A 24,134-nucleotide genomic window follows, 5' to 3' on the forward strand; every position below is an offset into this window, starting at 1 on the left:
TGCGTGTTTATGTGACGTTTTCCTGAAGTTCCTTTTCTAACGGGAGAGTTAGGCATGAACACCTAGAAGGAAGCGAACCTGCTTCTTTCCCACTTTGGTCATTGTTTGGCCATGTTCGTGGTTTAAGGTTTTCAGTTCATTTTCCTCTTCTTCTTCTTGTTTTTTTTTTTTTTTTTTTTTCCTGTTCTCAAAAGTTTCTCTTTGGCACTTCTGTTTCTTTGGAAAGAGATGAAACAGCTATAGAAATCCTGACATGTCCTAGCTGAAAGGCTGGATCACTGGGGTCAATTCCCGCATTTGATAGAGTGGGAAAAACTTCAAAGGATTAGACCTGAGCCCAAGTTTCTCAACTCAGGGAGTTTCCTCCTGAATAATTAATTCTCTTTATTAAAAAAAAAAAATTTGTGCTAGGTGGCCATATTGATGAGTAACATAAGCAAACAAGTAAACAGAGAGAAGTTTTATTAAGAAATAAAATTTTCTGCCACGTCGGGCATATTCTGCTCCGCCTCCTTCCCCAGGTCTTGCTGGCATCTTGAGCAGGCCAGCACGCCTTTCTGACTTTCGGATATTAACACAGTCTTGTTTCCTTCATTAAGATTTGCTTTAAGTACTAAAAAGGCCAGTCGAGTCCAAAACGTAACTTTAATCTTACAAACAATGAAAATTTCCTTCTCCAGCTCCATTTCAGGCACGCCGTTAGTTTGAGGCCCCTTGGTGAGAAAAGGAAAGATGTTCTATCCTTTCTCTCTTTCTTGTGGACTCGCCTTTCCCCTGTCTGTTTTGGGGATGTGGTGGAGGGATTGGGGTCAGGAGATCAAGGTCTTGCTTCTCTAAGGCTGTGAGAGCTATGCTGTGGTCGCTGTGGGTGGTATCCAAAGATCGGGCTTACTGTGGGCAGAAATGTCACAAACGCAACCAGTTCGAGAATTCATGGCAACAGTAGACATCCTAAAGGTGATGAAGTTGCTTCCGAGCTTCTAAATCTCGTCGCTGTATACCTGTAATTCTGAGCCAGTTTGATTGGTGGTTGTGATAGTCTGATTGGTGGTTGAATGTCATAGCAGGGTAATATCTCCTTAACCGTTGGAATCGGTCTTGATCTAATTTTTTCCTCATGCATCCCAATAGAAAGGTAGATTTCTTGGTCTTACTCTCTAATTAATGTTGCTGTGTATGTTTTAGACTATTTTATTGGGTGTGTTTAAGTCTGGAGACTTTATGTAGTGATCCTGTTTATTCTAACAGTGGCTTTATGACCAAAAACCATTCGACTGTGTCTGAATTATCTTTAATCTTTGGCTGATTTTTAAAACCTCAATTTTGCTTTCCAGAACTCTGCTTCTGTTTCAAATTTCCTGAACTGCTCCTCACAGCCTTTTGTTACTAGTTTGTGGGTTTTTTTTAAATTTCACATGTAATTTACGTGTACATTTAATTGAAATATTTGTATTTGTTGTTTGATAATTCTAGTAGCTGAAGTCTTCAGATAGTTCTAATCTGTATTTTTTCCCCGTCTGGACTCACACTTAGTGGACTGTTGCCTCGTATGTTTGATTTTTTTTTTTAACCAAGAGTTCATATTTGGTTGACCTTTAAGTATGGAATCCTAGGGCTTCCCTGGTGACTCAGATGGTAAAGAATCCGCTTGCAAGGCAGGAGATGTGGGTTCAGTCCCTGGGTCGGGAAGATCCCCTGGAGAAGGGAATGGCTTCCCACCCTTCAGTATACTTGCCTGGGAAGTGCCGTGGACAGAGGTTGTAACTATTGTTACTTGTTGGAAGGGAGAGTTAATGGAAGGATTATTTTAATTATTCTAATGGGTTAGAAACGATGGATGAGCTAATTTGTATAGTAAGATAAAAAGAAAGGGGCCTTTCCAGTGATTGAGAATTTGCCTTGTGACGCAGAGGACACGAGTTCAATCCCTGGTCCAGGAACTAACATCCCCCAGGCCACAGAGCAACTCAGCCTGTGCAGCTCAGCTAGAGAGTCCCTCAGCCCAAGACACGATGCAGCCAAATAAATGATTCTTTAAATAAAAAAGGTAAAAGAAAGGGATGGAGAGGAGGAGGTAGGGAGGTGAAAGATAAGCTCTCTTCCTGCACTCTTAGATTAGAGAGCTCGGCTGCAGGTCTCCGTGGGACTGAAGATGCGCTGACACGTCTCGCTAAAGCAGCGCCTCTCATAACTGTGACGGTGTGGCCAGGGGACCTCTGAGGAGGTTCTGATTAAGGCCCTAAAATACGCTGATGAACCCTCAGATTGTTTCCGTTCATATTGCTTTTTCTATGAGAAGATATTTCTTGTGCTTGTGGAGAGAACACTGTAAAGAGCTTTTTTTAAACTCTATGATCAGTTTCATACACTTGGAATCTCGGCACCTGACGCGCTGCAGGCTGGCCCATCGGCTGGATGTGTGGACAGCTGACTCGCTCAAGGGCTCCTCATTTTTTTAAAACTTCCGTTGCTGTTCAGCTGCTCAGTTGTGTCCGACTCTCTGTGACCCCATGGACTGCAACACACCAGTCTTGTCTGTGCTTCACTATGTCCTGGAGTTTGTTCAAACTCATGTCCATTGAGTCGATGATGCCGTCCAACCATCTCATCCTCTGTCGCCCCCTTCTCCTCCTGACCTCAATCTTTCCCAGCATCAGGGTCTTTTCCAATGAGTCAGCTCTTCACATCAGGTGGCCAGAGTATTGGGGCTTCAGCTTTAGCATCAGTCCTTCCAATTCATATTCAGGGTTGATTTTCTTTAGGGTTCACTGGTTGGATCTCCTTGCAGTCCCTCTCAAGAATCTTCTCCAACACCACGATTCAAAAGCATCAATTCTTTAGCGCTCAGCCTTCTTTATGGTCCCACTCTCACATCTGTATATGACTACTGGAAAAACCATAACTTTGACTATACAAACCTTTGTTGGCAAAGTGATGTCTCTGCTTTTTAATGTGCTGTCTAGGTTTGTCATAATTTTCTTCCAAGGAGCAGGTGTCCTTTAATTTCATGGCTGCAGTCACCATCCACAGCGGTTTTGGAGCCCAAGAAAATAAAGTCTGTCACTGTTTGAATTTTTTCCCCATCTATTTGCCATGAAGCGATGGGACCAGGGGCCGTGGTCTTCGTTTTCTGAATGCTGAGTGTTAAGCCAGCTTTTTCACTGTCCTCTTTCACCTTTGCAGCCAGTACAAGTTTGATGCATGAAGCGGGGCCCCCAAACCAGTGCTCTGGGAGAACCCAGAGGGGTAGGATGGGGAGGGGGGGTCGGGATTGAGGATGCGGGGACACACGCACACCTGTGGCCGATTCACGTTGGTGTGCGGCAGGAACCGTCGCAACACGGTGAAGCAGGTGCCCTTCCATCAAACTAAAAAAAGAAGAGGCTCTTCAGCTCCTCTTCACTTTCTGCCATAAGGGTGGTGTCATCTGCATATCTGAGGTTATTGATACTTCTCCTGGCAATCTTGATTCCAGCTTGTGCTTCATCCAGCCCAGCATTTCGCATGATGTACTCTGCATGTAAGTTAAATAAGCAGGGTGACAATGTGTGGCCTTGACGTACTCCTTTTGCAATTTGGAACCAGTTCATTGTTCCATGTCGGGTTCTAACTGTTGCTTCTTGGCCTGAATACAGGCTTGTCAGGAGGCAAGTGAGTTGATCTGGTATTCCCATCTCTTTAAGAATGTTCCATAGTTTGTGGTGATCCACACAGTCTAAGGATTTAGTGTAGTCAATGTAACAGAAATAGATGTTTTTCTGAACTTCTCTTCCTTTTTCTACGATCCAACAGATGTTGGTAATTTGATCTCTGGTTCCCCATCTTGTACATCTGGAAGCTCTCAGTTCGTGTACTGTTGAAGCCTAGCTTGAAGTATTTTTGAGGATTACCTTGCTTATCATGCGAAATGAGTGCAGTTGTGAGGTAGTTTGAATTCCTTGGCATTGCCCTTCTTTGGGATTAGAATGAAAACTGACCTTTTCCAGTCCTGTGGCCACTGCTGAGTTTCCCAAATTTGCTGGCATATTGCATGCAGCACTTAGCAGCAGCAGCTTTCAGGATTTGAAACAGCTCAGCTGGAATTCCATCACCTCCACTAGCTTTGTTAGTAGTAATGCTTCCTAAGGCCCACTTGACTTCGCACTCTAGCATGTCTGGCTCTAGCTGAGTGATCACACCACTGTGGTTGTCCAGGTCATTAAGACCTTTTTTGACCACCTCTTCTTAATATCTTCTGCTTCTATTAGGCCCACAGCGTTTCTATCCTTTATTGTACCCATCTTTGTGTGAAATGTTCCCTTGGTATCTCTAATTTTAAAAAAATATTTATTTATTTTGCCATGCCAAGTCTTCATTTCAGTTCAGTCACTTAGTTGTGTCCAACTCTTGCCACCCCATGAATCACAGCACACCAGGCCTCCCTGTCCATCACCAGCTCCCGGAGTTTCCTCAAACCCATGTCCATCGAGTCAGTGATGCCATCCAGCCATCTCATCCTCTGGCATTGCCTTCTCCTCCTGCCCTCAATCTTTCCCAGCATCAGGGTCTTTTCCAGTGAGTCAGCTCTTTGCATCAGGTGGCCAAAGTATTGGAGTTTCAACTTCAACATCAGTCCTTCCAATGAACACCCAGGACTGATCTCCTTTAGGATGGACTGGTTGGATCTCCTTGCAGTCCAAGGGACTCTCAAGAGTCTTCTCCAACACCACAGTTCAATTCTTCGGCACTCAGCTTTCTTCGCAGTCCAACTCTCACATCCATACATGACCACTGGAAAAACCATAGCCTTGACTAGACAGACCTTTGTTGGCAAAGTAATGTCTCTGCTTTTCAATATGTTATCTAGGTTGGTCATAACTTTCCTTCCAAGGAGTAAGCATCTTAATTTCATGGCTGCAGTCACCACCTGCAGTGATTTTGGAGCCCCCTCAAATAAAGTCAGCCACTGTTTCCACTGTTTCCCCATCTATTTGAAGTGATGGGACTGGATGCCATGAGCTTAGTTTTCTGAATGTTGAGCTTTAAGCCCACTTTTTCACTCTCTTTCACTTTCATCAAGAGGCTCTTTAGTTCCTCTTCACTTTCTGCCATAAGGGTGGTGTCATCTGCATATCTGAGGGTTATTGATATTTCTCCTGGCAATCTTGATTCCAGCTTGTGCTTCATCCAGCCCAGCGTTTCTCATGATATACTCTGCATAGAAGTTAAATAAGCAGGGTGACAATATACAGCCTTGACGTACTCCTTTTCCTGTTTGGAACCAGTCTGTTGTTCCATGTCCAGTTCTAACTGTTGCTTCCTGACCTGCATGCCGGTGTCTCAGGAGGCAGGTCGGGTGGTCTGGTCTTCCTGTCTCTTCCAGAATCTTCCACAGAGGCGCATGGTACCGTCAGTCTTCTTGCAGTGTGCAGAATCTTACGTTGCAATCTGTGGGATCTGGTTCCTGGGCCAGGGACGGAACCTGGGCCCCCTGCATTGCGAGCAGAGTCTTAACACTTCCAGGGAAGTCCAATCTCTTCTTATAAAAGTATGGAGGCTTATAAAAGAATTTAGGCTCTGGAGTCAGACAGCCCAGGTTTGGATTCTAAATCTGGCACTAAACAGATACTGGGTGAAGTCAACTTCAGGGTTTTGAGGGTCAGTTCTCTGAGCTCAGAGAATATGCATATAAAGCCGCAGCACTGTGCAGGGTCGGGGCGGAGTCTCTCCAAGAGCATTCGCTGTCACAGTGCTGCTGAGCTGCTCATCAAAGCCCTTGGTAAATAGTATTCAGCGGATGCTAAGAGAAGTTTCCGTTCCCTTCTTTATTCTTTTGTTATTCCTAGAACTATAGTACTGCATACACCATTCGACAAGAAGTTAATTGTACGCTGGTGCTGAAAGCATATAAGGATTTATGTTCATAAAATAGAATAATGTTATTCCCCCTCTTAAATTGTTGCTGCATATCCCTACCAGATAGCACAGCGCCTTTTCGATGTTTCAGACTTTAATTGTAATCATGTGTTTCAATTGTAATGACACTTTGATGCTTCTTAAAGGGGCAGTCTTCTCAATGTTGTTGTACGTAAGGTGAAAATTGAAAACAGGAATATCTTTCCAGGAAAATAGATTACTTATAGAAAACATCTTACATTAAATATGACTGAGCAAATTATGTCTGTGGATTTTTTCCCTTTAGATCTCATTCTTCATGCTCATCCTCCTGGGACTAACTCGTTCTGAAAATATTATAATTTTATGTATAATTTTAATACCTTCATGCACTTCAGTCTTTTTTCTTGCCCGAATGATAGAGGTAAGCAGTTTTACCTACTGTATTTTTCACCTTGACCATGTAGCTCGTTAATTAAATCCTTTCCGATAGGGGAGCAGGTACGTTTAATAAAATTTTAGAAATTATTCAATTGCTGGTAAATTCTGAAAAGAAGACACGAAAATTGTATGAAGTTAAAAGCTGCACAGACCCTGAACCCATTATTCACACCCAGAAGGAAGCAGGTAAATCCATTAAGAAACACGACAGGAAACCCAGCTGTGGTTTATGAATTCCAAGGGGGGATTGTAAGAAAGGATCATGTTTTTCCCACTGTTACAGAACTCTCTCTTCTCACCATGACGTGGAAGGTCCCCGTTTCAATTTTGATTAATATCTGAAATTATTTTTGTGCTTGGCTCTCCCTTTCCCTACTGCAGGGAAGACGTGCTGTTTTATGTTTGGACAACCAAGTCTCAGTAGATTGCTTTGGGGGTGAGTGGCTGGTGCAGGAAGGAAAGCAAGATACTATTAGGAACTTCTGGGAGAATCCAAGGACCACTGAGAATTCTGGGGACGTGATAGCAAATCTTAAGTACTTCATGTTTGTATGTTTAGTCACTTCCACTGAAAAGAAATTTGTGAATCCCTGCTGCACAGAATTGGGGCTTCCCAGGTGGCGCTAGTGGTAAAGACCTCGCCTGCTAATGCGGGAGGTATAAGAGATGCGGGTTTGACCCCTGGGTCAGGAAGATCCCCTGGAGGAGGGCATGGCAACCCACTCCAGTATTCTTGCCTGGAAAACACCATGGACAGAGGAGCCTGGCAGGCTACAGTCCATGGGGGTCACACAGAGTCGGAGACAACTGAAGTGACTCAGCACACATGCACTCACGCAGTACACAGAGTCAGAATACAGAAAGTACTGGAGATTATAACCAAGGAAGGGCGTCACCTCCCGACAGATTTCAGTGTCATAGAACAAGTCTTGTCCCAATTCACGGAGCATTCCCTCGTGTGCTGTGAAACAGCAGGTCATATGATACAGGTGTATTTAAGATAAGAACTTCATATCCATGATGCAGAGAAATCTCATGCAGCCCTTGTTTTTCTTCAACAGCTGTCCTCTATGTATCACAGAAGGTCCGAAAGTCGGGACTCTGAGAAAAGTGCAGTTGATGAAATCATGCTCCTAGCAGTCTTCATAGTAAGAAAATATTTCTATCTGAATACATACTGCATAGGGTTTATAGCCACATGATGTACTTGCTCGTATTCAAAGAACGGCAGATTGAAATACTCCCCCAAACACCTGCTCCTGCTCTTTCTGCGGGCCTCCCTGGGGGCACGCTGGTAAGGAATCTGCCTGCGAAGGCAGCAGACGACCTGCTCCGGGATTCTTGCCTGGGAACTCCCATGGACAGACAGAGGAGCCTGGCGGGCTACAGCCCACAGAGTGGCAAAGGGTCAGACAGGGCTGAGCAAGCGTGCCTCTCGCGCCGCTGTTACTGTGTCGCTGTCAGCTTCCCCTTGTGTGTCTGTTAACATTTGCTTTATTTAGGCGCTTCCGCATTGGATGCCTGCGTATTTACAGTTGGCATCCCTTCTTGTCTGATTGATCCCTAAGTCCCGAATGTCCTTCTTTGTCTCATATCACAGTCTTTGCTTAAAGTCTGTTTCGTCTGATGTGAGCGTTGCTGCATTTGCGCGTGAGCCATCTTTCCATTTGCGTTGCAGGGAATACCTTTTTCCATCCCTGTACTTACAGCATGTGTCTGTCTCTAGATCTGAAGTGAGTCTCTCGTAGGCAGCATATATATAGGTTGGTTAGATAAACTTTCCCATGTGAGAAGCATTTTATAAGATTTTTATCAAATTTATAAGAAAATGACCAAATCTGCCATGGCAGAAGGCATATATTGCCCATGGAGCTTGAATCCCAAGATGATACTAATGTTCTAATCATTTTTCATTGCCTTTAGCCATACCTTCAGATCATCGTTTTTCTTTTTATTATACGGTGCCTGGAAATGAAGTATGGAAAAGAAACAATGAGGAAAGATCCATTTTTCAGGTTGGGAGAACATTAACATCTGAATATAATTTATACATTTAATGTGTATAGCAGTTCTTTTAACATTTTATTAGTATGGATTTACTATCCAAACTCTTGGCTAGGCCCACTGGGAAATATTCTGAAAAAATAAAACAAAAACAACAAAAAAAGAGAATTACTTTGAATGCAGTAATACACAGTTTCTAAGACACAGGTCTTGTGATTTTAGGCAAGTTGGGTGTTTGTCTTGTGAGCTGCACACGCAGTGGTTAAGCATCAAGCATTGGTTTTTCTCCTGCTTATGAGAAGAACAGGTCTCAGAGTAGAAGACGCAGGAATGAAAAATGAGTTCATTGTGAAATGTTTTGAAAAGGCTCTTGCCAGTTATGGTGATCGTTTATGATGCAACGTGATGATGACCTAGATGGCAACAGACCAAAAAGACTAAGTCTGTATTTGAGAGGATTTAGAGAGCTGGTCGATGGATGGGATAAAAAGTTTTAAAGAGAAGAAATAGTCAAAGAGTATTTAATGGGACTTGGCTACTTGAGAGAGTTGTTACTGTCAAGGAGAATCTTGTATGTCCTTAAGTAATCATTTATATTCTTGTAAAACAGAGAAAAAGACTCAAATCATTGAAGCCGTATTCTCCTGGTAGTGGTTGTACAGTTAGCATTTCATTTTAATGTTATTTTATTTTCTCTGTAGAATCTCTCCAAGAAGAAGGGAATATCGTCCAAACCCAGAAGAACCGGAAGAAGAGGATGAAGACGTTCACAGGGAAAGGGTGAAAACGGCGAACGCGCTCGCTGCGTCCGGCTCAGATGAGGTGAAAACACGCGACTGAGCCTCTGGGAAAGGACTGAAGCAGTCGGCTCGTCCTGTAGAGTGGACAGAGGGTTGGCTTTCCCTGTGAAAACTTGCCATTGCATCCTTAATCCTCCCATGTGTAGTTCTTATTCAGGTCATTATCTTTTGAAGAATTTATCCAGTCATCACTCTTAATTTTCTCTCCTTCCATCTTTTTGGTGGATTTTAATCTTCATCCATCAGAGCAATTCAAGAATTCTGATATTCTTTATCAATTTTTAACAAAATCCCGCATCATGAAGAGTTTAAATTCCGTTTTGCTATATTTTGAAATTGTCGTGTCAATAAATCTAAATAGCGTATGAGAAAGGAGTAGGTGAATTTATACTGCATTAAAATTAACAAGAAGGGCAATTAATGCAAAAGGCAAGGTTAGCATAGCACAAAGGAAATATATTTGCTTAGGAATTAGTTTCATAAGTCGATAAAGAAGTCCTTAATCGTAAATGTACATTGGAGAGTTATATTTGAAACAAGAGGCTGAATTACTATTGGCACAGAAACCTGATTAAATGCGTAGTCTAGGAAGTGAAAGGTGGAACGTGAATGCACAAAATGTGCAATATTTCAGAGGAAAGTCACGCTCTCCCATGCTTTCTAGAAGCCGGTAATATTGGCAAGCTGTTTACGCAAGGAATATGAACAGAAAAGGAAAAGGTGCTTTTCAGCAAGAAGGACGAAAACAGCCGTTCGGAACGTTTCCTTCTGTATTAACAAAGGTTTGGATAATGTTTTGTTTATTAGGATGTTCCTTATTCTCTAGGTTTAGCACTATGAAGGGAAGGATTTTCCATTCTCTCAGTCCGTTCGCATATCTCAGTTAACATGTAATTATGAAAATACTTGACTTGCGGGCAGAGAGACGTTTTTATTTCAAAATCCTGTCCCATATCAAATGTCAAGACAGCCAACTGATCTTGGATCCAGATGTCCGAATTCTTCTCATGTAAATCCGCAGACTTTTCATCACTATGGAGATGACACAGGTGCTGTCTGCAAACACTACTTTATTTCACACGTTCCTGAGCTAAGTGATTTTAGGTTAGTCGACTTTTCAAGCACAAAAAGTGACAGTGAACCTTTTTCCAGGTGAAGTGTTGGGATTGCTGGGGCACAGTGGAGCTGGGAAGAGCACTTCTGTCAAGATGATAACTGGGGACACAACGCCGACCGCGGGAGTGGTACGTGGCGTGGGGGGCAGCCCAGCTCACAGCCGGGGAATGTCCTGTTCAGTGTCAGTGGCCTCTTCATGCTCTTCTCATCAGTCAGTCAGACGAGCTCTGTTTTATTGAAGTATAGTTGATTTAGAGTTGTGCCAATATCTGCCATACAGCAGTTCAGTTCAGTCGCTCGGTCAGGTCCGTCCCTTTGCCCCACCGTGGACCGCAGCACGCCAGGCTTCCCTCTCCAGCAGAGTCACTCAGTTTTACACATATATACATTCTTTATTTCTTGACATTCTTTTCCATTATGGTTTATCACATGATGTTGCACACAGTTCCCTGGGCTCCAGTAGGAGCTCGTTGTTTATCCATCCCATGTGTATATTTATATATATGTATATAGCTTGCTTATACCAACCCCAAACTCCCAGTTCACCCCTCCCTCCCCACGTCCTCCTTGACAACCACAAGTCTGACCTGTACGTCTGTGAGTTCTCTGCTGCTGCTGCTAAGTCCAGGTCTGTGCAACCCCATAGACGGCAGCCCACCAGGCTCCCCCGTCCCTGGGATTTTCCAGGCAACAGTACTGGAGTGGGGGGCCACTGCCTTCTCCGTGAGTTCTCTAGATAGGGTTATTTGTGCCGTATTTTAGACTCCACACATATGTGCTAATGTGCGGTATCTGTCTTCCTCCCTCTGACTTCACTTGGTGAAATACTCTGCAGTCGCGTCCGCGCTGCTGCGGATGGTGTTCTTTCGTGCCTTCTCGTGGCTGCACAGTCCGTCGTGGCCTCATCCCCTCTGTCTGCTGCTCTGTCGATGGGCACGGAGGTTGTCTCCACGTCTTGGCTGTTGTGACTAGTGCTGCTCTGAACACAGGGCTGCGTGTGTTTTGGGGGGTGACAGTTGCATCTGGGTGTACGCCCAGGACTGGGCTTGCTGGACCACATGGCAATTGTCTTTCACGTTTTCCGAGGAGCCTCCATGCTCTTTTCTGTAGTGGCTGCACCAGCTTGCATTCCCACCAGCAGTGTACGAAGGTTCCCTTTTCTCCACACCCGCTCCAGCATCAAATGATTCAAAAAAAAAGGAATGAACAGATGAATTTCTAAAACCCCTCTTGCATGCTGAAGAGGGGCTGTGACTGAACAGCCGTTTCTCCCTCCTTCAGCAGCGGGAGGGCCGCAGCGGCAGGCCGGTGACGCTGACCTTCGCTGTTCGCTGCAGGTGGTGTTCGGTGGCCGCGGAACGCCTCCGGCGCGACAGGCAGGCGGCGGCCCCGGGGATCTGGGGTACTGTCCGCAGGAGGATGTGCTGTGGCCCAGCCTCACAGTCCGGGAACACTTGGACCTGTACGCGGCCGTGAGAGGCCTGGCCGAAGACGAGGCTGCTCTCAGCATTTCAAGGTGTGGCGTGAAGCCTCCACCAGTGGTTTGTGGCTGGAGGAAGGGGGGGACACAGAACTTACTCAGGAAATGTGGAAAGGAGATGATGAACCGTGCCTCTAACTTTCATGCAAATAAAATGACTGAAAATCTGAATAAGAACCAAGTCATGACATGTATTGTTTGGGGCCCTGTGAATGAGGCTTCGTGCACGCCTCTCTGACTGAAAGTGCTGGGGTGCCCTAGACGTTTTAGGCACGGACGTAATCCGAGTGCTTCCCGCAGGCTGGCAGATGCGCTGAAGCTGCAGGACCAGATGGCACTCCCCACCAAGGCCTTACCCGAGGGGGCCAAGAGAAAGGTAGGACCAGGCCGGGCTCCCCCCTCTCCACGCGCGCCCCCACGCCGGCGCCGATGTGGCTCCTCTCTCTTGCAGCTGAGCTTCGCACTGAGCATCCTGGGGAGCCCGGCCGTGCTGCTCCTGGACGAGCCGACCACGGGGATGGACGCCGAGGGGCAGCTGCAGATGTGGTGAGGGGCGTCGGGCGGCCCTCCAGGTCTAGAGTGGGGCTCATTGAGTTTTCACGTTTTCTCCACTAACCTTTGAGGCTCAGACCCTCTATTGTTTGATTCACTGAAACTCAATATATTGATGGCTCAGACAGTAATGAATCTGCCTGCAGTACGGGAGATCCCTGGGTCGGGAAGATCCCCTGGAGAAGGGAATGGCAACCCACTCCAATGTTCTTGCCTGGGGAATCCCGCAGACAGAGGGGCCTGGTGGGCTGTGGTCCATGGGGTCACAAGAGTCAGACCCAACTGAGCAACTACCACTCACTCACTCTGATTTCCTTAAGGAAGGCAAAAATCGACATGTTAAGAATCAAATGGACTCTCGAAGGCTCTCGGTTGACTCTCCTTTCTCTTACCAGTCCCCCCGCCGCCTCTTTCTTCCTCTGTTTTATTTTTCAGTTGTTGAAAATCCTACAGTGTGGTGTTTTCCTGCTCTTCAAAACAAACACCAAGTTAGGCACCCTTTTCAGACATCTGCTTTTCGTTCTGTGAAGCCTGTTGACGTGATGGTATAATTACCTAACACAGGACAAGTTTTCTTCTTTCTCTCCAGAGACTTTTTTCTTGCAGTGTAATCTAGCTTCCTCTTTTGAGGCTGCCTTGGTCGTTCCTGGTCATCCGTTTTCCCAGGTGACTTTCGAAGTGCAAACAGTCCCTTTCCCTGTCTCCAGGCAGGCAATCCAGGCCTTTGTTAAAAGCTCGGCGAGGGGCGCCCTGCTGACCACCCACTCCATGGCCGAGGCAGAGGCTGTGTGCGACCGTGTGGCCGTCATGGTGTCCGGAAGGCTGAGGTGGGTGCCTGGCTGACGCGTGGACCCCTTCCTCCGCAATCTGCAGGGGTGGGAGAACCCAGGAGGTGTCTCTTTTCTTTCAACTCTTCTTTCCCTTCCCTGGACCAGGTGTATCGGTTCCATTCAGCATCTGAAAAGCAAGTTCGGCAAAGACTATTTACTGGAGGTGAAGGTAAAGGCGCTCACCCTGGTGGAGCCTCTGCACACGGAGATCCTCAAGCTCTTCCCCCAGGCTGCTCGGCAGGAGAGGTGAGGGCCGCCCGGCGCAGGGGCCAGGCCCACGGCCTCGGCTCATCCAGAGGGCAGGAAGGGGGAGCCCCGGCTGCCTGTCGGTCACAAACAGGCTGTGGAGGGAACACTAGGAAGGAGGGGGGCCTCCCTGGCTGCCCACCCATAAAGAGTCCGCCTGCGATGCAGGAGGTGGGGCTTTGATCCCCGGGTCGGGAAGATCCCCTGGAGGAGGAAATGGCAACCCCCTCCAGTATTCTTGCCTGGGGAACCCCATGGACAGAGGAGTCGGCAGGCTGCAGTCCGTGGGGTCGCAGAGAGGCAGACGTGACTGAGCGACTGAGCAACAACAGGGACGTACAGGAGACAGGCAGCAATGGGAGTTATTCTCAGTGAGTGCTTCGTGTGAACGGGTGGACAGTAGGTGTGTGCGTGTGTGTGTGTGAGCTGTGGAATGGGAGAGATTGGGGGGGAGTACAAGCTTGATCACCAATTTAATGGTTTTTTAAAATAGACAATGAAAATTCTGTATCAGTCTATAACATTTCACCAGATACGAAGTTACACCGAGAGCTTGAACAGACTCACGTGCCTGGGAAAGGCTGACTCTGCCTTCGTGGGGTTTGAGGTGTCCCTGGGCTCTGCAGGCAGGGGCACGGGAGTGGGCGGCAGCTCCTGCTCCACTCGGGGCTTGGGTTTCTCTCCGTCTCACTCCTTTGGCCACGGGCTCCCCCCTGACTCACGTGGACTCTTCCTTGTGGCCCGCGGACTCTAGCTTTGGCCTGTGGGCCTAGCTGCTCCTTGGCATGCGGGATCTTAGTTCCCCAATCAGGGATCAAACCTGAGCCCCCCTGCATTGCAGGGTGGATTCCTAACCCCTGGACCACAGGGAACGTCCCTGACTCTATCTTAAATTGATTGATTATAAATCATTTGACCCTCCCTAGAGTTCCTCTGGGCTTCCCTCGTGGCTCAGATGGTAAAGAATCTGCCTGCCATGTAGGAAATCCAGTTTCGATCCCCGGGATGGGAAGATCCCCCTGGAGAATGGAATGGCTCCTTTGAAGTTGTGTGAGGTCAGCTGTGAGTTACAAATAAAGATAAGCAAACCCAGGCGAATAGCAGGCTGAACCGGAACTCCACTGAAAGCTCCACAAGGCTCTTACGATGCTTGAGTCCTTTGGAGGAAAGAGTATCAGCAAAGGAAGATGCGAATGAATGAGGGGAGGACGTTGAGGGCGGACTTGAAGGCTGAGCAGGTGTGGCCGGTGGAAGAATGGGGATAAGAGTCGCTCTTCTGAGAAAACATCACGTGTAAACGCTCAAGTCGAAAGTGAGCTCTGTGCACAGAAGACGGAGAGAACGCTCACATCCGTGATGTGTAAAGAGATGTCTGTGCGTGTGTTCTCTACATGTGTCCCTGTGTCTGCTCTGCAACTAGGTTCATCTGTACCGTTTCTCTAGATCCCACACACATGCATTAATGTACAATATTTACTCTTCTCTTCAAGGGGGAAGGGGCTGTGGGATGAATCAGGGAGATGATTGATAGTATGTATAAAATAGACAATTAGTGAGAACCTACTGAAGATCACGGGGAACCCTTCTCAATGCTCTGTGGTGATCTAATGGGAAAGAAATGCAAACCAGAGGGGATAGTATGTGTATCTATATGAGGCTGATTCATTCTGCTGCACAGTAACACAACATTGTAAAGCAGCTATGCTCCAATAAAAATTAATTTAAAAACCCCAAAACAAAGACATAATAAATAATAAAGGGAGAAAGTTATTAAGTGTGTGTGAATTTTATTTAATTCTTTTGAGAAGTCTAGAAGAGAAAGACCAAAGAATGTTCACTGAATTGTGCAACATGAGGTCCTGGATGAACATACTTGGGAAGGCTAGAGGTCAAGGAAGAATTTTTTAATGGGAGAGAGCTCTACAAGTTTTAATTCTTGTACAAAAGATTGAAAAGAGGAAAATTTGATTAAAAGGTTCCAGGGAGCATAGAAAGATTGGCTTTTGAGAGTAAGAAATAAAATACAAAAGAAAGACACCACAGGCTGAGTGTGAAAACGTATCAGAGTGATTTTTCAGAATTTATCTTGAACAATAAGTTAGGGGCAAGCAGATTTTTGTTCTGATCAGATTTTTATGACTAAAGATAATTTTTTGGCTCAGATTCATGCTTTATCAAATTAAACTATTTGCCTTTTATTTAAAGGAAACTTTTTAAAAATTCTTTGGTTATTTTAGCTGTCAAATCCTTCCCAATATTGTAATGTTGAAGGATAGTAACTCTCACTCTTTCCTCCTCCCAGATATTCCTTCGTGATGGCATATAAATTACCCATAGAGGATGTTCACCCTCTGTCTCAGACCTTTTCCAAATTAGAGGCAGGTAAGTTTAGACTGTTGAAACTTAATGTACTGTAAATATTTTCATGTGGAATGCATATCAGATAACTTCAAGTACAAAACTTATAGCATCAATCAAACCTTGGAAAGCTCCACTGGAATAGTCTTAAAAATCTTAAAGGGAATGCATGGGCGACCCTAGACTTGGCTTCACACCGCCCGATTACCCCTCTGCTCACGAGGAAATAAGTCAGAACACTCTGTCCTGGTTCCCTTGCATACCATTGGAGCATAATTATTGTTGTGACGTCCCAAAGAACACCAAGGTGAGCTTCTGGCAGCTCCGTGTTTGTCAAAGTCAGAGGCACAAGGAGCAGAGACTTGGTGCCACAGATTCAGTCCAGCTGTGAATCCCTTCTCCATTGATCCGTGTGTTTATGTCAGTGCTGGGACGGCTGAAAAACACGCAGGGGTGAGACGTGGCCAGTCAGGGTCGGAGAGGCGGTTCTGAACTGGTTTCAGAGACGCTGATCACAGCTCGCGCTGGGTGTCTGTGGGACCGTGACATGCAAGAAGCATGTCATTTACTGAACGGGGACCAGCAGGGAGTATACTCCATGGATCTATAAATACAGGCTGAAGGAGCAGAGGCTGAGACGGTTAGATGGCCTCACTGACTCACTGAGCCTACTGCAGGAGACAGTGAGGGGCAGGGAAGCCTGGCGTGCTGCGGTCCACGGGGTCTCAAAGAGCTGGACACAACTTCACCGCTAAACCGCAACACGGCAGTGCTCAGCAGTGATGTGGAGGCCAGAGTGCGCAGGCAGAGACTCAGATGCTGCGCGCTGAAATAGGACGCGCGGTCCTCGTTGAGGAGGAGGAGGCTTACGGGGCATTTACGCGTGAATGCAGTGCTCTTTTGACTAGCCGTATCAGCACTCTTTAATTCATCCTTCAAGAAAATTCAGTTTACTTGGCCCATATCTTAAAGTATCTCCTGGATTCAAAGCTGCTGTTAATGTTGCCGGCTTTGAAAGTGCTTCTGTTGGCAAGTGTGCAGGCCCTAACGTCAGCCCCTTTACTCGCAGTGAAACAGGCCTTCGACCTGGAAGAATACAGCCTTTCCCAGGCCACCTTGGAGCAGGTGAGGTTTTCAACCCTCGAGCATCAACCCCGGGAATCTTTGTGTGAGTCTCTGGGAACTCCCACCTTTCAGAAACACCCTGACATGTTCGTTCCCTTCTTTATTTTCTCCGACTTAGGTATTCTTAGAACTCTCCAAAGAGCAGGAGCTGGGGAATATGGATGATGACGTTGACACGACAGTCAGATGGAAACTTCTGCCGCAGGAAGAGTCTTAAGACCCTGGACCTCCTCATGTCAGATGTTAGCTCTCACTGCATCCTCAGTTCCCGTAACTGCAGAAGAAGCGCATGTTACTGAAGTTAACAGAACATTCAGTAGTTCAGACATTCAATAATGGTTAAGGGTTTTAGATTTTTTTATTTGATGTGGACCATTTTTAAAGACTTTATTGAATTTGTTACAGTACTGCTTCTGTTTTAAGTTTGGGTGTCTTGCCCGGGTGTCACGTGGGATATCCACTCCTGGACCCGGGATGGAACCCACACCCTCTCTGTTGGAAAGAGAAGTCTTAACCACTGGATCTCCAGGGAAACCCCATGATCAAGGTTTTAAATGGCTTTTTAAATTTTAGAATGGAGAGAAGAGGCAAAGATAGCGAAACATAGCAGACAAAATTAATGTAATCCGACGTTACACAGATTAGGCCTGTTTTGTGTTTAATTCATAAATCACATGATGTTAGACAAGTGCTGTGTTGTTCAATAAGGCTGACTGCTCAGCACGTGTCACAAATTAAACCTTGCAGGCTTTTAAACCCTAGACTTTAAGCTTATCGTCTTTCTAAAGCATTATTGACTTGAGTGAGTGAAGTTGCTCAGTCATGTCCGACTCTTAGCGACCCCATGGACTGTAGCCTACCAGGCTCCTCCATCCATGGGATTTTCCAGGCAAGAGTACTGGAGTGGGTTGCCGTTTCCTTCTCCAGTGATTTACTTAGTACCAACTTAATGTGACATGGACTGTCAGAAGATCTAAAAAGCTGATAGGTGAAAGGACACAGCGTAACTTTTAGATTTAATCATATAGTCTGATTCTAAAATAAATAAATGCTACTTTCAGGGTGTATAGAAATTATGTGAGTAAAGGTAACAGGAATCTGTAGTAAAACCACAGTAAATATTTCGGCTGACCTATGTTCAACGTGCTTTCAGGAGTACTTTTGCGAAGTTGGCATCAGTGAGCCTAGTAATTCTTTGTGTTTCTCACGTACATTTCCGGGATGCCTCCCGCATCGCTGTAGCCCTTCTGCGTTCTGTGGCAACCTCATGGCATTCCTCTGACGTTCTACCATGTCAGCCTTTTTCCTGTTCCCTGACAGTCTGGTTCCATGCACATTTATAAATAAAGCTGGGATGCGCTGCGTTGAAGTCTCATTTGATGTAGTCTTAAGAGTACGGAGCTCAGAGAGCAACTCTTAGCTCTCTGCCCTGTGAGACTTTGCTGTCTGTTCTCTGACCGGTAGAAAAAGTCAGTGTCCGTCCTCGGCTTGCGAGCCAAGGAAGCAGCTGCAGCTTCTCATCGCGGCTCCTTCCTGACTCTGCCTTTGCCCGCCTGCCGACCTCTCTTATCTGCCCTGTGGGCAGCTCCTTTGTCTCCAGCTTGGCGCTGACTCAGAGGTGAGATTGGTCCCCTTACCGAGACGCCTTACAAACGGCTCTTTCGGCCGCTTTTGGGGGGATTTGTTTCGTGGCTGTGATGGATCATCACCATTGGTCAAACCAGGAGCTCAGTGAAGAGCAGCAGCTTCCTCCTGACCTGGGAGAGTGCCCGAAGTGTGCGTAAAAATTTGACATGTATTTCAAGCCAGATGTTATTTCGTATACATTACAGTTAGTCCCCTAGACACGAATGAGTCCCATTCCAAGAGCATGTTCGTACGTCCAGTTTGTTCAAAAGTCCAACACAGTTAGCCTAGGTACCCAACTAACACAGTCATCTACACAGTCCTGTACTGTAGCAGGTTTATAATACTTTTCACACAAATAATACGTTAAAAACGAACAGAAAAGTGGAACACTTTTCACCGTACAGTACAGGGCGTGGAAAAGTGCAGCGGTGCAGAAGGACAGCTGGCACACAGGGCTGCCGTCAGCGGACGGGCAGGAAGAGCCACTGACCGGGGGACATGGAGGTGGGGACGGCAGAGCTGAGGGGTCGCCAGCAGCAGGAGGCGGGGCGCGAGCCGCATGTCGCTCACGCCCGACGGTGGTGGGACGGCGTCTGGTTCCTTAAAAGAGGAGCTTGACGAAAAGCAGCGCCTGCCGCTGTCCACAAACGTTCTCACTCCAGTCAAACAGGAAATGGTCAAAGGAGACGCAGCAGGCTGTGCGATGTCCTCGGACTCAGCCCTTTGCCAGCCGACACCGTCAGCTGTCAGAGAAAGTCACCTCCTCTAGCAGATTTCTTTCAGCTGCTTTGAGCAGGGCGCCCTGGACTTCCACTTTGTGAATTTCCTGCTGCTATGAATGGGGACCATGCAACTCTGCTCAGCTTCATCCCTTCTGCCCTTAAAATGGTGGCCACAGAGAAGGCATGGTACCACCACCAGGAAAGCACAGTTTGGAAATAGTAGGTAGAACTTCTCCGTGTTTCCAGCACGATGTCTTAGAATCCTCACATTCTTGGGGATTTCGTATTTCACAAATCTCTACGCCTGGTAGCATTTCTTGGGTTCCTGGGTTTCTCCAATGGCAAGAGCTGGACTCACTTGCTGACTCAGGTAAGGAGGGGCTTGTTGTAAGCCCATGTGTAGCCCAGAATAGCAGCAGGCCTCTAAGAGCCGGCCTGAAGTTCTTCCTGCAGGCAGAGGCCCCCGTGTGCCCCTGACCTGGAGAGTGTGCGGCCTCAGTGGCCACCCCCCCCAAGCTTTGCTGTGCTTCGTGACAGGCTGACCTCCTCCTCCAGGTGCCTGGCTCAGTGCGTCTGTGCCCAGCCTCCTTCTGCTTAAAGTCCTTGTTTACTTCAAGTCTCACCTTACGCCACGGCCTCCTCTGTCCCTCCTGCCTCCTCGCCCCTCTCCGTGGTCCTTGGCTTCCTCTGGTTCCCAGTGCTCATTCCAGAGAGCTGAAGCTTGAGACTGGCTTTGCTTCTACTTGGACATCTTTACAACCAACAGCACACAGGCTAAATGCAAGGCCGTGGGTCCACCATACAAATGACGGTCAGCCCTCCGTTAAGAAAGACACTGGGCCTTCCCTGGCGGTCCAGTGGCTGAGACTCCGTGCTCCCAACGCAGGGGGCTCAGGTTCCATCCCTGATTAGGGAACCAAGAGCTTGCACGCCGCCACAAAGATCAAGGATTCTGAGTGCCACAGCTAAGAGCCAGAGCAGCCAAAGAAATGAATAAATAATCGTTTTTTAAAAAAGAAGCGCCTGGCCTCGTCCCTCCGGAGGGCAGTTTCCCCTGAGGCAGCTGTGAAGTACTGTGTTCTTCATGTTCAATAAAACCCATCGGAGTTCAGCTCCTACACAGAGTGCGCGTCCTTCCACACAGCCCTTCCTCCCATTGCAGATGCATGAAATTTCAGGTAAAATAAGACAAAACCACGTCAATACCTTAAGTTCAATACGCTTCAGCCTGTGTCAGAGGGACCCAGCATCATACTGAATCTGGATGTCAACCACCAAGAGTGTGAATGGGGTCTGTGTGCCCACCTGAGATGCGGTGGTTTATTGTGGGTGAGAAGCAAGGACTTAGGACAAGAATTCTGCATGAAGCCAGCTCCTGTGAAAGGCCACTCAGGCTGGGGCGGGGGATGCCCACCACCTGGGAAGCTGGTACAAACACTGGCTAGAAAAAAAGTCTGAGCTGTAATCAAATAGCAGGACAAGAATTTATCCTATCCATGTGGTCCAGGAATCCCAACTGAAAAAGTCAACCTGTGTCATCAGAAACACGAGCTAACAAGTATCAGTGAGGAGGTGGAGAGACTGGAGCACCTATGCGCTGTGGCAGGGATGTCAGCTGGGGCAGCTGCTGTGAAAAACAGGATGGAGTGTCCTTAAAAAGTCAAAACCAGAACAATCGTATGATCCAGCAAGCCCACCAGTGGTTGCATATCCAAAGGAACCGAAAACAGGATATTGAAGAGGTGTCTGCCCTTCCCCGTTCACTGCCGCGTCACTCACAAGAGCAATGACGAGGAAGCCGCCTGAGCGTCCTTTGGCAGATAAAGGTCACACACACACACACACACACACACACACACACAGGAGCACTACTCAACCACAGGAAAGCAGGATATCCAGCCACTGGTAACGGCATAGAAGGAACTTGAGGGCATCATCCTAGTGAACTTACGGAAAGACAAAGCTGTGTGATCTCACTTATGTGTGGAGTCTAGGGAAGCCAGACTCACAGACGCCGTAGAGCGGTGGTCTCCGGGCTGGAGGGTGGGAGAAATGTGGAGACACTGGTCAAAGGATGTAAACTTCAAGCTCTAAGTGCATACTCCTGGGGACCTCACGTGCCTCAGGATGACCTTCGTTAACAACACTACATTCTTGACAGTTGCTAAGAGGGTAAATCCTAAACAGCCTCACCACAGAAAAGCAACGGTAATATGTGACGTCACGGCAAGTGCACGACGTTGTGTTAGCCAACAGAGAAGGTGATGGCACCCACTCCAGCGCTCTTGCCTGGAAAATCCCATGGATGGAGGAGCCTGGCGGGCTGCACTCCATGGGGTCGCTAGGAGTCGGACACGACTGAGCGACTTCCCTTTCACTTTTCACTTTCCTGCATTGGAGAAGGAAATGGCAACCTACTCCAGTGCTCTTGCCTGGAGAATCCCAGGGATGGGGGAGCCTGGTGGGCCGCCGTCCATGGGGTTGCACAGAGTCGGACATGACTGAAGCGACTTAGCAGTAGCAGCAGCAGTGTGAGCTAACACACATCACCATTTTTTGATATAGGAGTATATCAGATCAGAACTTTGTATATCTTAAAAACTTATACAATGCTGTATGCCGGTTACATCTCAGTAAAGCTGGGGGGTAGTCAGCCTAAAAGGGGCCAGTGGAACAGCTAGGAGGCACAGGAGGTCACGCAGACAATAAAGTTAGGCAGACAACAAGGTCTGTGCAAAATGTGGCTGGTTCCCAAAGCAGCAGGAGAGCCGACCGACACAGAGGCCACCCTGAAAGGAGTCAGAGGCAGCAGTGAGACGGCAGGCTGGCCAGAGGCAGAGCTCACGGGCATTGCCAACATCCAGAAGTTCGTAACACGCAGCGTTTGCAGCCGGGAAGACGCTGATGGGTGAGTGCAGAAGCCAGTGCCTCGGATGATGCAGCAGGATGGCTCTGGATGGACTGAAAATGCTCACCGTCTCCGTGGAGCGCTGAGCTGAGCTCTCTGTGCTGTGCAGGCTCCTGCTGGCCGTGCTCACACGTCTGGGGGTGAGGGTGGGAGGGCGCCCCACGAGGAAGGGGGCGCGAGTGTTCACACAGCTCACTCTGTGCAGCAGTCACCGACACGACGTCGGAAAGCAGCTCTACCCCAATCAAGAGATAGAACTAGCGGCTGCAGGTAAAATGAATGGACAGTTACGGCCTAGAAATTCTCAGTGTCTCACTCCATCTGGTTTTTGGAAATTGTTGTAAAATATATGCATAAGATTTGCTGGAGATAAACTAGACACAGGTATTATACGAACAGGAACATTTATAGGAAATAACCTAGAAATAGGCAAATTCACAGAAGTGGAAAGAATAATAAAGGCTCAGGGTGAATGGGGAGTTAATAGTTTCAGATTTCCTGTTTTGGATAATGAAAAAGTTTTGGAACCAGATAGTGATGATGGTTGCACAATATTGGGAATGTAATTAATGTCACAGAATTGTACACTTAAAAATGGTTCTGATGGCACATTTAACCCTTTCTGTTTTCTAAAATATAATTTAAAATAATTCTGACATAATACATGGTTGCTATAAAAAAAATCATACAATGTAAAGCAGTCTAAGCTATGGAAATTCTCTTGCTTAGTTAATACATTTTTATATCCTATACACGTAGGATACTAGCAAGTCACTTGTTCTGAAACTGTCTTATTTAACAACACACTGTGAACACCACACCTTCTCGTCTGCTTATATTTGTGTGGCATTGCTTGTGCTGCCTGTGTTATTTCAGTGTTTGGATGTGCCCACAGTATTTAGTTGAAAATTGATCGAAAGACGTTTAGGTTCTTTCTAAACCTCCCCTTGGAAATAACGCTGCAACTAAGGCGATTGCACGTAAGTCTTTGGTGACTGCCTTCCTGCTCCCTTGGAGTCTGTTGCTGGAATGCCTGGGTCAGAGGCTTTGTCCGGGCCTAGGCTTTCGGCCTAGGAAGGCTGAAAGGCTCCCTGGAGTGTCTCGGGTACTCTGCAGACAGGAGCCCGACTCTCCATGGAAGTCAGCCCCTCTAAAGCAGCAGTCTCCCGATAAAGGAAGGGATTAGAAACTGCCGGCCACCAGGACCGCTCAAATGCCCATTTCCAGAGCTCACTTTGCTGTGTTTGCTGTTATTGTCCAGTCGCTCAGGCGTGTCTGACTCCTGCGACCCCCTGGTCTGCAGCCCGCCAGGCTCCTCTGTCCATGGGACTCCCCAGGCAGGAACACTGGAGTGGGTTGCCATTCCCTTCTCCAGGGGATCTTCCTGACCCAGGGATCGAACTCAGGTCTCTTGCATTGGCAGACAGGTTCTTTACCACTGAGCCGCAGACCTGTATTCTATTTGCTCTCGATAAAATGAGAAACGGAGACCAAAGAAGACGCATAGGTGGATCGCCGTCTCCGATGGATGAACGGCGTGGTCGGTGGAAGGGGAGTGGAATCTGAAGACCCTGTTCTGTTCTCCCTCCTCGGGGGGGCGGGGGGGGGGGGGTGTTCCTGGATGCTTGAGCAAGCTTGGGGACGTCCCACCTGGCACTGAAGCGAGATCCTAGGAAAAGAATGTTCATTCTCCTAGGGACGTGATATTACATTTCTCCCTCCTCAGAGCCAGCCTGAGGAGAAGAAGGAGGATCACACGGAGTGAAAAAAAGCGTCTCATCAGCGGACACCATCCCTGCAATGACCACATAGGACGTAATGGAAGCTGCGGAAAAAAAAGAAAAGTAACAGTGGCCAGATCGGCTTCCAAGAGGGTCCACGACCCTGACTGCTATGCTGAGCAATCTCTGTGATGTGGAAAAAGTTATTGGCCGGAAGAGGAGAATTCGACTAGAGAAAGATGGAGCCTTAGTAGAACAGTCAGCAAAGCTCTCTACAGACAGTAACACAAACTCCGGAAGCAGGGACATTCTTAAAAACTGCTGTTTC

At 47.2% G+C, this 24,134-nt stretch overlaps 1 protein-coding gene across 1 annotated transcript in view; it reads left to right on the plus strand.

Moving 5' to 3' along the window:
- ABCA10 (ATP binding cassette subfamily A member 10) overlaps nucleotides 1-17,119 on the plus strand; it is a 50,291-nt gene extending 33,172 nt beyond the window's left edge. Inside the window, exons 26-39 of the mRNA XM_052657181.1 lie at nucleotides 6,182-6,298; nucleotides 7,377-7,463; nucleotides 8,239-8,330; nucleotides 9,021-9,141; nucleotides 9,784-9,901; nucleotides 10,272-10,363; nucleotides 11,573-11,751; nucleotides 12,016-12,091; nucleotides 12,167-12,261; nucleotides 12,975-13,094; nucleotides 13,203-13,343; nucleotides 15,646-15,725; nucleotides 16,771-16,826; nucleotides 16,945-17,119. Coding sequence (XP_052513141.1) covers nucleotides 6,182-6,298; nucleotides 7,377-7,463; nucleotides 8,239-8,330; nucleotides 9,021-9,141; nucleotides 9,784-9,901; nucleotides 10,272-10,363; nucleotides 11,573-11,751; nucleotides 12,016-12,091; nucleotides 12,167-12,261; nucleotides 12,975-13,094; nucleotides 13,203-13,343; nucleotides 15,646-15,725; nucleotides 16,771-16,826; nucleotides 16,945-17,043 — 1,473 coding nt within the window. The 3' untranslated portion in view covers nucleotides 17,044-17,119. The remainder of the gene's footprint in view (nucleotides 1-6,181; nucleotides 6,299-7,376; nucleotides 7,464-8,238; nucleotides 8,331-9,020; nucleotides 9,142-9,783; nucleotides 9,902-10,271; nucleotides 10,364-11,572; nucleotides 11,752-12,015; nucleotides 12,092-12,166; nucleotides 12,262-12,974; nucleotides 13,095-13,202; nucleotides 13,344-15,645; nucleotides 15,726-16,770; nucleotides 16,827-16,944) is intronic.
- Nucleotides 17,120-24,134: the final 7,015 nt, after the last annotated feature.

The sequence above is a fragment of the Budorcas taxicolor genome, chromosome 19 (assembly GCF_023091745.1).
Source record: "Budorcas taxicolor isolate Tak-1 chromosome 19, Takin1.1, whole genome shotgun sequence".
NCBI lineage: Eukaryota > Metazoa > Chordata > Mammalia > Artiodactyla > Bovidae > Budorcas > Budorcas taxicolor.